The 14,016-nt window shown below is 53.7% G+C and overlaps 1 protein-coding gene across 4 annotated transcripts in view; it reads right to left on the bottom strand.

Annotated features, from left to right (window-relative positions):
* Positions 1–44: 44 nt before the first annotated feature.
* The window catches only part of SMARCD2 (SWI/SNF related, matrix associated, actin dependent regulator of chromatin, subfamily d, member 2), a 36,460-nt gene continuing 22,488 nt past the window's right edge, over positions 45–14,016 (bottom strand). For 2 of the 4 annotated variants that reach the window (XM_025436568.3, XM_025436567.3), the window contains exons 2-13: positions 5,187–5,371; positions 4,947–4,989; positions 4,682–4,804; positions 3,362–3,517; positions 2,848–2,943; positions 2,628–2,729; positions 2,339–2,500; positions 2,099–2,196; positions 1,600–1,735; positions 1,298–1,420; positions 1,060–1,161; positions 45–985 (exon numbers count right to left, since the gene is read on the bottom strand). In XM_025436568.3, coding sequence (XP_025292353.1) covers positions 932–985; positions 1,060–1,161; positions 1,298–1,420; positions 1,600–1,735; positions 2,099–2,196; positions 2,339–2,500; positions 2,628–2,729; positions 2,848–2,943; positions 3,362–3,517; positions 4,682–4,804; positions 4,947–4,989; positions 5,187–5,362 — 1,371 coding nt within the window. In that variant the 5' untranslated portion in view covers positions 5,363–5,371 and the 3' untranslated portion in view covers positions 45–931. Of the gene's footprint in view, positions 986–1,059; positions 1,162–1,297; positions 1,421–1,599; positions 1,736–2,098; positions 2,197–2,338; positions 2,501–2,627; positions 2,730–2,847; positions 2,944–3,361; positions 3,518–4,681; positions 4,805–4,946; positions 4,990–5,186; positions 5,372–7,215; positions 7,426–9,891; positions 10,411–14,016 lie in introns of those variants that run through there. The other 2 variants (XM_025436565.3, XM_025436569.3) reach the window with 2 other exon arrangements.

Below are 14,016 nucleotides of genomic sequence, written 5' to 3'. Positions count from 1 at the left end.
GACTTCAGTCTGTTAATGAGTGGCCATACTATTCAATGACCAGGTCCAGGTACCACCAATAAACAAGGATTTATTTGGAAATTTCCAACCTGCCAGAAGTGGCACTTGCCAAGCCCTGGGGTCCACCCTCCTACCAAGCTCCAAAGGGCAACAATAGTCCTCCCCACCTCCCCCCTCACACCCCCTGCCCTCCACCGTGTGGAGCACACACCCGTGTACCTCAGGCCGTGCCAGAGAACTGGAGTCCCCTCCGAGGAGGCTCCACCACCTTGGGCTCAAGAGCTAGGGTGACAGCCCTCTGGCATCCGAGGAGATGATGGCGGCCAGAGCCGCTTGCATAGATTGAGGAAAAAAAATACGGAAGGAGGCACCAAACAGGATTCCCTGAAAACCCCAACTTACCCCTGTACAAAAAAGTGGCTCCCGCATAGAAAAACCTGCTTCCCACATAGTGCAAATACCCAAAGGAAAGGAAAAAACCAGCAGCAAGGCTGGGCTGGTAGGAATGGCGAAGAACTTTGGTTTAGAAAGGCCAGGAAGAGTGTGAGCTGTGCTCCTCTTCCTCACCCAGCTCCCCAGAGCCAGCTCGCACACTGGCCCCAAGGGGGTCTGTAAACAAGCAAAGCCAGCAGGCCTGGTTCTGAAATGTCTCCATGACAATGTCAAAGTACAGCCTCCAGCAGACCTACTTGGGCCTGCCTGCCTGCAGGGAGCAGAGGAGGCATCTCTTGTGAACCCATTTAAAGCCAAAGTATGAAGTAAGTATAAGGCTTTGGGGACCAAGCAACAAAGAATCCTATCACTACATTTATGAAACTATAGCTGGGGAGCACAGGGTAACAGGACACAGCCCTCACCCCATCCTTAGCCTATGTGTCTGTGGCCCCAGAGAGTGGTCCCCTTCCAGGCAGAGGAGGGGTTCCCTGAGCGGTTAGGTCAAGCGGATTCCCAGCACCTGTTCCAGTTCTTGCCTTCGCTGCTGCACCTGGAGAGGAGAGACAAGTGGTTCAGGCCGCTGCTGCTCACAAGCTCAAGAGGGTGCACAGGGCAGAGCCTCACCTTGGCAAAGATGTGCCTCCCAACTGCTTCCTGGGCCCAGGGCTGGTGGTAGAAAGCAGCTCGTCTCTCCTCCTCAGGATTCCCAATCACATCAGTGATGATCTGCAGAGAGCCAGAAAGAGAGTTGTCTATATGCAGTTTCCACCCCTGTGCAAGTCTGCCCCTGGAAGCGGTAGTAGTGAGGCGGGTAAACCTCCCCTAGGGCTGCATGGAATCCACCTCAGGAAGAGGAGCGCACCTTGAGGTCTCGGCGCTGAGAACGGAGCCATTCCTGGATGAAGTCCTGAGGGTCCGTGCTAAAGCTGAGCATGAAATCCCTCTGGGTCTTCAGCTGGTTGATGGACTCAATGGTCTCATGGATCTGGAGAAAGGAGTACACATGTCAGACTGGCCCCCACTCTCAAGGAGTCCTGTTTCCAGGCCTCACCCCTAAGGACTCAGAGATCCTATCCCAAGGTGCTATGTGTACAGAAATGCCCAGCAGAGCCTGTCCACTCCCATCTTGGGTCCCATAGAAGGCTGGAGAGGCAGAGGGCCCACCTTGACATCGAGGGAGGCAATCTCCTGCTGATTGGTGGTAGAGGCCAGAAAATTGCTCATCTGGGCCTTGAGTGGGTCGTCTACCTCCACATCAATGTCGTAACATGCTGTCTTCTTCTGGTCGTTAGGGTCTACGCTGCAGGCAGGACACCAGCGGGAAGGGTAAGCACACGGCTATATCCATCCCACCCGCCTGGGCCAAACCTGCATACGCTTAAGGAGCAAGAAGCCAAACTTGCTGCTTCTCTTTGGCTTTTAGATCAAGCCAAAAGTAAATGGCTCTTAAAAGAGTCTTCCCATCCCCATTTCTTTTTTTTTTTTTTAATTTTTTTTTATTTATTTATGATAGTCACAGAGAGAAAGAGAGAGAGGCAGGCTCCATGCATCGGGAGCCCGATGTGAGATTCGATCCCGGGTCTCCAGGATCACGCCCTGGGTCAAAGGCAGGCGCCAAACCGCTGCGCCACCCAGGGATCCCCCCATCCCCATTTCTATTTACCTAATGACATGGTTGATGACAATGGGGTCTGGATGCTGCAGCAACCCAGCCAGCTTCATGGGAATCTCAGAGAAACGAAGTCGGCCACAACTGAAGATCTAGAGAGTACAGAGGTTTGGTGATGCCTCTGAGGGCACAGGAAGTGTGGAGAATGTGGCCAAAAACCAGCCTCGTGGGGCTTTGGTGCAGTGGGCAAAGCAGGGGCCTTGAGAATCGCAAGGAGGATGGCGGCCAGCTCACCTGGCGGAAGTAACGGTTGCAATTGATGTACTCGCGCTCGTGCCCATCCTGCAGTTGGTTGTGTTTGATATAAAGCCAAAGAGCCTGCATGATGGCCGCCCTTGTCTGTGTGTGCACCCCCAGCAGCCTTGCCAGTCGGGGGTCCAACTTGTACTGGGGAGGCTGGAAATGAACAGAGGAGAGTCAGGGGTGGGGCTGAGTTCTTATGAGAAACCAAAGTGGAAGGATTCACAATAGGAACCTGCCGCCCTCCCCCAGAGGACTCCCTGTGGCCCCAGACATTTGTCACCTGATGATCTAGCATGAGCAGGAGGGTGCACTTGACGTTGAGGTCTCCAGGCCGTTTGACCTGGAAGCCATCAGTCTCCTGGGTGGTGGGCATCCGGTGCCACTGGCAGGGAGGAGGGGAGCAGACCTCATCACTAAGGGAGTGGGCATGAGCATCCACGCTTGGCCCTCCAAGAGACCAAGGCCCACCCATGCTCCCCATGCCCCAGGGCCACTCTCACCTCCACCAGGTGGTTGTCAGGCCCATATAACTCTTTGTCCAGCTCAATGACGAGACTCTTAAAGAATGAAGAAAACTTCCTCTTCTGTTTGCTAGGCTGGGGAACGGTAACGGGCATGAGCTGGGGCTGCTAGGCTCTCAAACCTAAGCTAAGCTAAGCCCCCCGCAAAGAGTACCACTTCACCCCTGACACTCAGGGGTACTGAAGACTTGGACCCTGGAGAAAGTGATGAGACGAGGCAGAGTGAGGGCCTGGAGGCCTGGAAGGGCTCTGCGCACAGCAGCCCACAGGGACTGAGAGACGGGTACCCCTCCCTCCAGACACCTCACTGCCGGCAGGGTAACTACTGTCACAGCCGTGCACGTCAGCCTCCAACCTCTGACGGCCCAGAGCTGACCCCTGCAGCAGAGCCCTCTCCCTCAGGCAGGACCTCTCCAAAGTGCCCAAGTGTCTGGCCCCAGTCTTAAGCCCCCACAGGCCACCTCTCCTCCAGACGCCACATTTCCCAACTCACATCATCCAGCAGTTTTCCCTCCACTCGGAGTTCCCAGGAAGCCACCTTGTCCCCTGCAGGGGTTCCCCCAGGGGGCCCCGCGGTGCCCGCAGTATCGCCTTCTGCCTTGCTGGGGCTGAACGTATTGGAAATATAGATGCGCAGCTTTCGTTTTTGCTAGAGCGAGAAAGACAGCCAGCTAGCAGTGGGCCAACATGCTGGGACACAGTGCTACCCGATGTTTCTGTCTGGACTCATTCAGCATGGATACTGCCTGTGGATGAGGGGCCAGGCATCTTGCTAGGCACTGGAAACCAGGAGTCAGAAATCCCAGGCCCAGACTTTAAGGAACTCACAGTCCTGGGGGAGGCAGATGGGACTTCCGAATTCCAGCACAGTGGGATCGGTGGGGTGACAGGGACATACAGGGTTTTATCGGGCAAATCAGAAGCTTCCAGCTCACACTTTAAACACAACTCAGTCATCAGGCCCCAAAGTAACCTTGTCTCTGGAAAGCTTTCATTACTCAGGGGACTGTTTTAGAGTATTATTTTTTAAAAGGAGTGGGGAGGTGTGGGAGGAGACTGGAATTACCCTTATCTACCCTCTAGTCTTGCCCTGCAAACTTCTGACCACAATCCATAAGAATCACGCTTTCAATCATGATCAAGGATCCACATACATACACAAATATCTGAAACAAAATGTTATGAAATGATATTTTCTGAGACGCTTGGGTGGCTCAGCGGTTGAGCATCTGCCTTTGGCTCAGAGCATGATCCCCGAGTTCTGGGATTGAGTCCCACGTCAGACTTCCTGCATGGAGCCTGCTTATCCCTCTGCCTATGTCTCTGCCTCTCTTTCTGTCTCTCGTGAATAAATAAATAAAATCTTAAAAAAAAAAATGACATTTTCACCACTATGGTAAGTACTATACTACTGTGAAGTATTAGAACTTCTACTTTTTTAAGATTTTATTTATTTGTTCACGGGAGAGAGAGAGAGAAAGAGAGAGAGAGCGAGGCAGAGACACAGGCAGAGGAAGAAGCAGGCTCCATGCAGGGAGCCGGATGCAGGACTCGATCCCGGGTCTCCATGATCACGCCCTGGGGCTAAAGGCGGTGCTAAACTGCTGAGCCACCCAAGCTGCCCTAGAACTTCTATTTTGTATTTTGTTAAAAACATGCTGGTCCCACCACATGAAATTGAGTTCATGCTTCACTAATGGGCTGCATCCGGCAGTGCAAGAAATCACAGCCCCATGCTTGGCCTCTGGCAATCAAGGCCAAGGAGAGGCAGAGAAGTCTGAGGGCCAAGGACTGGCCAGGGCTGCACACGCACCGTCAGAGGCTTTTTGATGGCCTCTTGGATCTCCATCCGCTTTCGGGCAATGGTCTGGTCCAGCTTCCGCTCAAAAGCCAAGAGATCCATGTACGCCTGAGACTCTGGGACAAGCTCCCGAATCTGGAGGAAGGAAGGAATTTGGCTTGTTTAAGCAGCAGCTCTGGCTCCCTGCTCGCCCATCCCAGGATTGGGGGAGCTTGATAGCACCCACAGTCTGCCAGCCACTGGGCAGGCCTCGTCGGCCCCCGCCCAACATACTCACTCGCTGAGGTAGAACCTTATCTGCCATCTTCCTCCTCTTTAGCCTAGGGAGGACAAAAACTCGTTTAAGACCTCATTGGTCCAAACACACCTCCCCCCACCCACCCTTCCAGCCCCTGGGTTCCTCCCCAGGAAGAGCCAGGAGTCTTCCTCAGTTATCAGAGCTCTTAGGGCAGAAGGAACTGCTCTGCTACCACTAGAGCTGAGCTGGGTAGAGAGAGGAGAAACAGGATGGTCTTACCCCCGGCGCTGGGCGGGCATTGGGGGCTGGGCCTGGGGCACCAGCAGGCGTTTTCGGAATGGGTCCATCATGGTGGGTGGCATGCCAGGTCGAAGTGGAGCAGCTGTGCCAAATGGGGAGCCGGCGGGGGGTCCCACCTGCAAGCCAGCCATGGGCATCCGGCTCCCCGGTGACATACCAGGCCGCTGGGGGAAGCAAACCAAAGGGGGCGCATAGGTCAGCGGCAGGGCACCCCGGGGCCCACAGCCCATTCTCTCCATCCTTCTCTTGGGCCCGGGGCTGGCCCACAGCAGCACACTGTGGAGCTCAAGTGGGAGGGCTGGGAACAAAGGAGAGCAGGTGCTGGAGGGCAGAAATGTAAACCACACCTGCCCTGCCCCCGCCCCCCCACCCGGGCATCGCTGGCAGCCAATGAGGCCTGCCCGCACCCAGGGGTGGGAGGAGAGTCCTGCCGAGAGGGAAGGGCCTGTCACCACCCTCCAGCCCCCTGGGGCCGTACCCTGCTCCCGGGACCAGCCGGCAGTGGCAGTGAGGCTCTACAGCCAGTCCCCACGCCCTCAGACGGCACCGCAGGCCTTTTCCTTCCCAGTTTGAGAGAAAAGCATGGCGTGGGGCAGTGTCCCAGCCAGGTGGAGGCTGTGGTGTGACATGAACAGGCACAACCCCAGCCTCCATCCCCTGGCACCAGCGCAGTGGTGTGACCACGGGGAGGACAGCCGTCCACAGGGCTGGCAAGCCTACCCCAGGTGAGCAAGCTCCAGCAGGAAGGCTTGGAGCACGTCCCAGCTGGAGGGGGTGGCCTCAGGCGGAGCACAGAGACCATCTGGTCACCATATGGCCCCTACTTAGAGCCCAGAACCGGACCCTTCTCTCTAGCTCTGGGCTGCCCTGCTCCCTACCCCAACACGGAAGACCCCAAGAGGAGAGCTGGGGCTCCGGGGTGGCCTGTGGGAGAGCAGCTGGCCCCTGGACCCTGTGGTCTACGCACCACCTGGCAGCTGAGGCTGCTGGGCTTTAACCCAGCCCCACAACCTCAAACTGGAGAATGGAGAGATTATCCTGGGATAAGAGATCACTCATTGGGCCACCAGGAATCTGGGTGACAAAAACGGCTTCTGTAGAAGCCCGCAGAAGGATTTCCCATCCAAACCCAGCTCCCCAACATTTCTGGGAGTAACCCCGGCCCTCAGCCCCCCTCTCCACAGCTGCTGCCGGCAAGGCCTGTTTGGCAGCTCTGCCTTGCACACACTGTCCCTGGCAGTTTCACAGGGCTGGCCCCAGGGCCCAGATTATGCAACCGGCACAACTACCCAACCAAGCCAGGCTGGGTGTGGAATTGCACCAAATCAGAGGACCCCCCCTGTATCACACACCCTCCCACCCAGTATCATGGAGATGAGATTCTTCCCCCACTTTCTCATCTAGCACTGAACTCATGTTCTCGGCACAGAGGGTCAGACTCTTGACCAGAGGCAGAGATGGAGAAAAATAACCAGAGATGGAGGGAAGGGCAAAGAAGAGCAGGTGGGAGGAGGAGTTAAACATGGGGGGGGGGGGGGCTCGGGAGTCCTGCCACAACTTCTCCTCATCACGAAAAGATTCATCTGAGCTGTTCAAAGGTGAAAGCCTGTTTCTCAGCCTTAATGAGCCATGGCCAGAGATTACAGAAAAAACCTCTAGTGTGGCCACAGTTGTAAGCCCAGGCTCCAGACATCCTAGACACATTTTCCCCACCCCAAGCCAGAGGAGGAGCAACAGAAGCAGTGGGGTCTGCAGAGAGGAAGCCAGGGCCCTGTGGTCCCTGGGAAGCCATGCACTGGGGTGTACACAAAACCTCCCGGCACTACCCGTCCCTCCCAGGCAGGTGCTCCGGCAGCAGGAAGCCCCAAGTCAAGGCGGCAGGGGGTGGAAAAGGCTCCTCCCAGACATCTGCTCTAGACTTCCCAGGCACACAGCCCCCCCTAGGCTTGCCAGGGCCCCAGGCTTCTCCCAAGAGAGAAAAGGGGCCCGGGGGTGGGGGGGTACTTACAGCTCATGAAGTCGTAGCTTGGTCTTGCCAAGCTCCACACCTGCTCTTTGGAGCACCAGTTAACTCCTCTTCAAGATTAAAAAAAGGAAAAAACAAAACACCCCAAAACAAATCCCAGTCAGGCCACTCAAGGCTCTGTAAGTCCCTGCCTGCAGTAAAGCTCAAGCTAGGAAGTGTGTGACAATGTCCTCTCCCTTGCCCGGCAGCAGCCCATGTCCTAAGTGTGACTCTACCTCCACTGCCCAGGACAGCAGGGCACGTGGCTGGGCCTAATGCTGCACCTCCAGAGAGCACGCAGCACCCTGCCTCAAAGCCTGTGGCCCTGGCGCCCCTGGTGGCCCAGGCCTAAGAGAAGGGAACATACCCCTCCATAAGCAGAAAATATTTTGAACTCTGGAGTGAACCCAACAATCTGGGTTTCTTTGGGTTTTGTTTTGTCTTTCTTTTTTTTTTTTTTTTTTTTTAAGATTTTATTTATTTATTCATGAGAGGCAGAGACACAGGCAGAGGGAGAAGCAGGCTCCTTGCCGGGAGCCCGACATGGGACTTGATCTTGGGTCCCCAGGATCAGGCACTGGGCTGAAGGCGGCACTAAACCACTGAGCCACCCAAACTGCCCCATTTCTTGTTTTCCTTAAGCTCTTCTGTCGAGTATGATCCACAGCTAGATCCACTGTGTGGAGGGAGGTGGGTCATCACTTCCCCTCTTTCCATAGGTTCCCTAACTTACCCCACTTGGCCTGGAAAGCCTTGCTCTTCTAGCTCACTTCATGTACCCTAACAGACAGGACTCCCTTTGCTCCTCTGAAGTCCCATCTCCTGGAAGTCACACAACTGGACTTGGAAAGAGGCCAAGCAGAATCTTACTCGAACTTAGCCAGGGTGAACTGGGTCTTCCCTCTCCCCTTGGATCCTCTACTGTCCCTTCCTGGAGGAGGAGGAAGAGGTTATGAAAAGCTGGTGGGACAGGAAGCTTGCAGAAGCAGAAGCTCAGTGCCTACCCTTTGGTCCCCAACCCTAGCAGCCTGGGGCTCCCCAGCCAGTCAGCTGGACCTTGCCACTGGCCCAAGGCCACTCCCTACATAGGGCTGTGGAACCCATTCTCCAGGGGCTTTCCCCAGGCCACACTGCTCACAGCTTTTGAACAAAGGCAACTGGAGAGGCTCCTATCTCTTCTCAGACCAAAGGCCCAGAGAGACTCCAAGGCCTGTGCTCAGCTAGCCGGCCCAGGGGCTGTAATGACTCATGTCGAGACCCCTCAGCATCAGCTTGGACCCATGAATCCCCAAGTGGGAAAGCAAGATGGGAAAGATGGGAGTCACTGGCATTATCTCTGTCAGTACCCAGATATTTTGTTTTCTTTACAGAGAGGAGGGGGGATGAAGAGTAAGTGGGAAAAATCAGGGTCCCCAGTTAGGCGTCTCTTTAGAAAGTAAGGGCCCAGGGCTCTGAGGGGGGCGGCGAGGGAGATAAGCATATCCTATCCTATGAGGATCCATTTGTGGAGCCTCTACCTGGAGACCAGAGAGTCAACCCCAGCTTCCTTGGGAGATTAGCAAAGAAGCCAGTGCCAAACGCTGGGGCACACGGGTTGGTTGGGATATGACATTGCTAGAACCTAAAGGCTAAATAAGAGTGCAGAGAGAGTGCAAAAAAGGATGGGCACAATTCCCAAGCATTCTGGGGCAACCAGAAACAATGGACTGGAGAGGGGGGTACTGATGAGCCCCACCAGCAGGGTCAGGCCCTAAGGATGGAGTCTCTACCTCTCCTCGGCCTTTGAAGCTGCAACCTGAGACGCGCTCTCTTGGAAGCCAAACTCCAAAGGGGTCAGGACAGAACTCTTTGAAGCAACTCTCACAGACAGGCTCCTCCAGCCCCAGACCAGCAGGGCTCAGTGGAGCCTCTCTGCTCCTGCACACTAACCAACTCCTGGACACTAGGACACCAGGCAGAAAGCCAAAAGGAGAGTCGGCCCAGAACGGGCTGGGCTTTCCGCCTGCCTCAGGCCTGGCCACCACCAGCTCTGGTCGAACCCGGAGCCACCCCACGGGAGGGCTCCTGGGCCTGACCTGGAGCAGACCCTGCCCGGCACAGGCTGGGGTCCCCTTGCTCCGTTCTCCACCTCCCGGGCCGCGGGGAGCCAGGCCCTTCTTCCTCCCCATCAGCAGCTGGGAGCCATCTCAGACACGCTAGAACTCTGCCAGTTCCCAACTAGAAGAAAAAAAAAAAAAAAAAGCCCAGCGCAGACTTGGAGTGGGACCAAGGCCAAGGCAGGGTAACCCTGGTTTCTCCGTGAGGGCCCTTTTGCAAAACTTTCCCAGCACTTCCCCGAGCCCCCTTCCCTAGGACCTACACTAGACTTCTCGGTCCGCTCGCCCACAGCTCCCGGGCTCCGGTTCCTCCACCTCTCACTCAGAATCCCCGTTCCAAGAAAACCTCCAGACCCTCCCAACCGCCCCCAACCCTCCAGCCCAGGCTCGCTCTGACCCTCTCCCCGAGCTGCCCCGCCGCCCGGCCTTGCCCTGCACCCCGTCCCGCGCACTCCGCACGCCGGGCCCCCGTGCCCCGCCCGGAGGCTGCCCCGCGGCCCCCACTCCAGCCCCCATCGCCCCATCGCCCCATCGCCCCGGGCGACCTCGCGGCGCCACCCGCCCGCCCGGCCGCGCTGCTCACCTGGTACTGCGCCGCGGGGCCCGCGGGGCCCATGGGGCGGAAGGCGGCGGCCCCGGGGCCCCCCACGCCGCCAGCCGGCCCTGGCCCCCTGAGCGCCGGTCCCGGCAGCATGCCGGGTCCCGCGGGCGGAGGCGGCGCTCCCAGGGCCGCGGCAACGGCGCCGCCACCAGGACTCAGCGGAGGCAGCGGGAACCCGCCCGCGCCACGGCCCGACATCGCTCCGTCCCGTCCGGCGGTGTCGCGATCCGGGCTCCGGGCTCCGTGTCGAGTCCGCTCCGCGATCCGTGCTCCGGGACTTCCCGATCTAAATTCCGGGTTCTGGGGCTTGTTGATCCGGGTTCCGGGATTTCCCAATCCAAGTTCTCAAGTTCCTCCTCGCAGACCCGGTTTGGGGCAGGGCCGATCCTGATTCCGGTCCTGCCCGGGCAATTCCGGATCCGGGATCTGCTGCACGCCCGCCTGACGCTCGCGGCCTCCGGAGGTTTGGCCGCCGGAGTCCAGTTACCCGGAGGCGGCAACTAACTCCCAGCCCCGCCCAAACAAGCCCGGCGCTAGGCCCCGCCTAGAACCTGCAGTCCAATGCCACGGTGCCGCTCAAATCCCGCCCCTCGCGAGACCCGCCCCCAGCAAGCACCGCCCCTAACCGCCAGCCGCCCCCCCCAGCCACGCCCCCACGCCTCAGGCCCGCCCTTGACCGGAGGGGCGGAGGCGGAAAGCTGCGCAGGAAGCGCTGTGCAAGGCGCGGGGTCAGAGGTTGAAGGTCACCTAAGGGCTTCAACAGAGAATGCGTGGGGAGTTGCTGATCTCTGCCCCGTGGAGCCCGCCCCCCGAGGTTCCCAGTTACACTCCCTGAAAATAGTTGACTTAAGTCGCTTTTCTATGTTTTAGGCAGTAAAAATTCAGCTTAGAGCTGTTTCCTGAGGCAGAAGAGCCACCAGCTTCACTTTAATAGCCCATCCTGCTGGCTCAGAGCTGCCAAGGGACGTCAGCTGCCCCAGACCCAGTCCAGCTGTGTGACGGGCTGACTTGGCCCTGCGCCGAGCTCTTATCGCATATTTTTAACGTGGCTCTGCCTCACTTTAAAGAAGCCTAGTACTTTACTCCACAGGAAATGTTTCTAGGGGGAGGAATTTTGCCTTGTGAGAAAACTCCCTGCAGTTAAATAAGGTCTTTCTCCAGGATTTATAGTACTTAATTGGAAAAAAAATTCAATACCTTTTCAGAAACCACTATCCTGTGTCATAAGGTATTCAAAATAAAGCCCTTCAGCTGTGTTAGCCTACATGCTGGTCATCTGGGGTTTCCTCCCCCTGATACAGGCCAGTGCTTCTTAAACTTTAATAAGCACAAGAAACATCTGGGGCTTTTGGGCAGCCCGGGTGGCTCAGTGGTTTAGCGCTGCCTTCAGCCCAGGGCATGATCCTGGAGTTCTGGGATCGAGTCCCATTCGGGCTCCCTGCATGGAGCCTGCTTCTCCCTCTGCCTGTGTCTCTGTCTCTTTCTCTCTCTCATGAATAAATAAAATCTTAAAAAAAAAAAAAAAAGAAAGAAACATCTGGGGCTTTGGTTTAAAATGCAGATTATGATTCAGTATGCCTGGGGTTTGGGGTAAGGCTCAAGCTTCTGCATTTCTTTTATTTATTTATTTAAATTAAAGTTAGTTAACATATAGTGTATTATTAGGTTCAAGGTAGAGTTTAGTGATTCATCAATTGCACATAACATCCAGTGCTCATTACATCAAGTGCCCTCCTTAATGCCCATCACCCAGTCACCCCGTCCAAGCACCTCCCCTCCAGCAACTCTGTTCTCTAGAGCCAAGAATCTCTTATGGTTTGCCTATTTTCATCTTATTTTTCCTTCTCTCCTCCTGTGTTCATCTGTTTTGTTCCTTAAATTCCACATGAATGAAATACGATTTTTGTCTTTCTCTTACTTCGCTCAGCATAATACACTCTAGTTCCATCCACATCATTGCAAATGGCAAGAGTTCATTCTTGATGGTTGAGTAATATTCTATTTGAGATACACAGATATACAGATAAAATCTTCTTTATCCATTCATCCCTCGATGGACATCTGGCTCTTTCCATATTTTGGTAATTGTGGACTCTGTTGCTATAAACATTGGGGTGCATGTGCCCCTTCAAATCACATTTTTGTGTGTACTTTGGATAAATATCTAGTAGTGCAACTGCTTCTGCATTTCTAACAAGCTCCAAAGCAATGCTGTTGCTTCTCAAGACAACAATTTTGAGTAGCCAAGATAGATTTTCACTATGTAATTTCTCGTTGCTTTCATCTCTAACCAAGTCTTGCACTGCAGCACCCCAGATCCTGTTTATAGTACAGTCCTCCAATCCTTTTAGAAATCAGGTCTGCTCACCTGTACTTCCCGGTATCTTTCCTCCAGAGATGAACTCTGCTCTGCTGCTGCTTTGCTGCTCCTTGATCTTGTCTTCTCAGAGATCACTCTCTCTTTCTGCCTAAAAGTGGGTTGCCTGCCAGTCTGAGAACAGGCCACTGGAATTATTACAGTCACTAAGCCAGGGCCCCTTCCCACCCCTGTAAAGTAGGTAAAGAATTAATGATAATGCAATTAATGACCATTTCAAGACGTTCAGAGAGCAAGTCTTTTTTTTTTTTTAATTTATGATAGTCACAGAGAGAGAGAGAGAGAGGGCAGAGACACAGGCAGAGGGAGAAGCAGGCTCCATGCACCGGGACCCCGACGTGGGATTCGATCCCGGGTCTCCAGGATCGCGCCCTGGTCCAAAGGCAGGCGCCAAACCGCTGCGCCACCCAGGGATCCCATTTCAAGACGTTCAAGTTCCTAGAGCAACTCTAGTTCTAGAGGAAGCAGTCGGGGCAAATCCCCTGGGGAGCTATTCCAAAATATCCCTGCCAGCCACCCCTATACAACGCGCGCGCGCACACACACACACTAAAATGGGTTCCAATGTTATATTTTAAGAATAAGCCTCCTAGTATTGTACACCTGAAACTAATATAACACCATATGTTAATTATACTACAATTAAAATGTTTTAAAAATAACAGAATAAGCCTCCCAGGTAATTCTGATACAACCTACCTTATAGAAAACCTTTACTCTAGAAAATAGACACGCTAATACGTACATTTTAAGGAAAGATAAAACAGTTAAATGTAACTCAGGTCCTCTTTATCCCTTGCTTAAATCCCTCTCCAGCTTCCCATTGTTCTTAGATTGAATGTCATACTCCCTTTTCATGACATGTAAGTTTTTGCAGGAACTGGCTCCTGCTTCTCTCCTTGGGCTCATTTTAAAATCACTGCGTTTGGTTCTCTAAGAGTCAGTCCAGAGGTCCTCCTGGCAATTTCTCAAACTGCTAAGCCCCTTCCAACCTCAGAGCTTCTCTACTTCCAGCTCTTTCTTAGCTTTTCCACCCCCTACTCTTACTTTATTTCCCACCAAGTGATTATTACAATTATGTAATTGCTTGTTTATATGTGAATTGTTTACTGTCTGATCTGGCTCCTTCACTAAAATACAAGTTCTATGAAGGCAAGAACTCTTTCTCTTTTTATTTTTTTCTATTTAGGTGAGATATATATAATGTAAAACCATCTTAAAGCAATCAATTCATTGGCATTTAGTACATTCACAGTGTTGTACAGCCACCACCTCTACCTGGTTCTAAAACATTTTCATCATCCCAAAAGAAAATTCCATACCTGTTAGGCAGTTGCTTCTCATTCACCCCTTCTCCTATTCCCTGGTACCCACCAATCTGCATTCTGTCTCTACAAGTTTACCTATTCTGAGTATTTCATATAAATGGAATCATATAACATGTGACTTTTGTGTCTGGATTTGTTCATTTAGCATAATGTTTTCAAGGTTTATGCATGTTGTAGTGTGGAACAGTATTTCATTTCTTTTTATGGCTGAATAATATATCATTGTATGGATATGCTACAATTTGCTTACCTATTTATCTGTTGATAAACATTTAGGTTGTTTTCATCTCTTATTGTGAGTAGTGCTGCCATGAATGTGTGTGTACATATGTTTGTTTAAATACCTGTGTTCAATTATTTGGGGTATATTGTGTTGTTCTTAATCACTGTCATAACCTACTT

The sequence above is a fragment of the Canis lupus genome, chromosome 9 (genome assembly GCF_003254725.2).
Source record: "Canis lupus dingo isolate Sandy chromosome 9, ASM325472v2, whole genome shotgun sequence".
In the NCBI taxonomy this organism is placed as follows: domain Eukaryota; kingdom Metazoa; phylum Chordata; class Mammalia; order Carnivora; family Canidae; genus Canis; species Canis lupus.
This window is presented reverse-complemented; position numbering and strand designations above follow the sequence as displayed.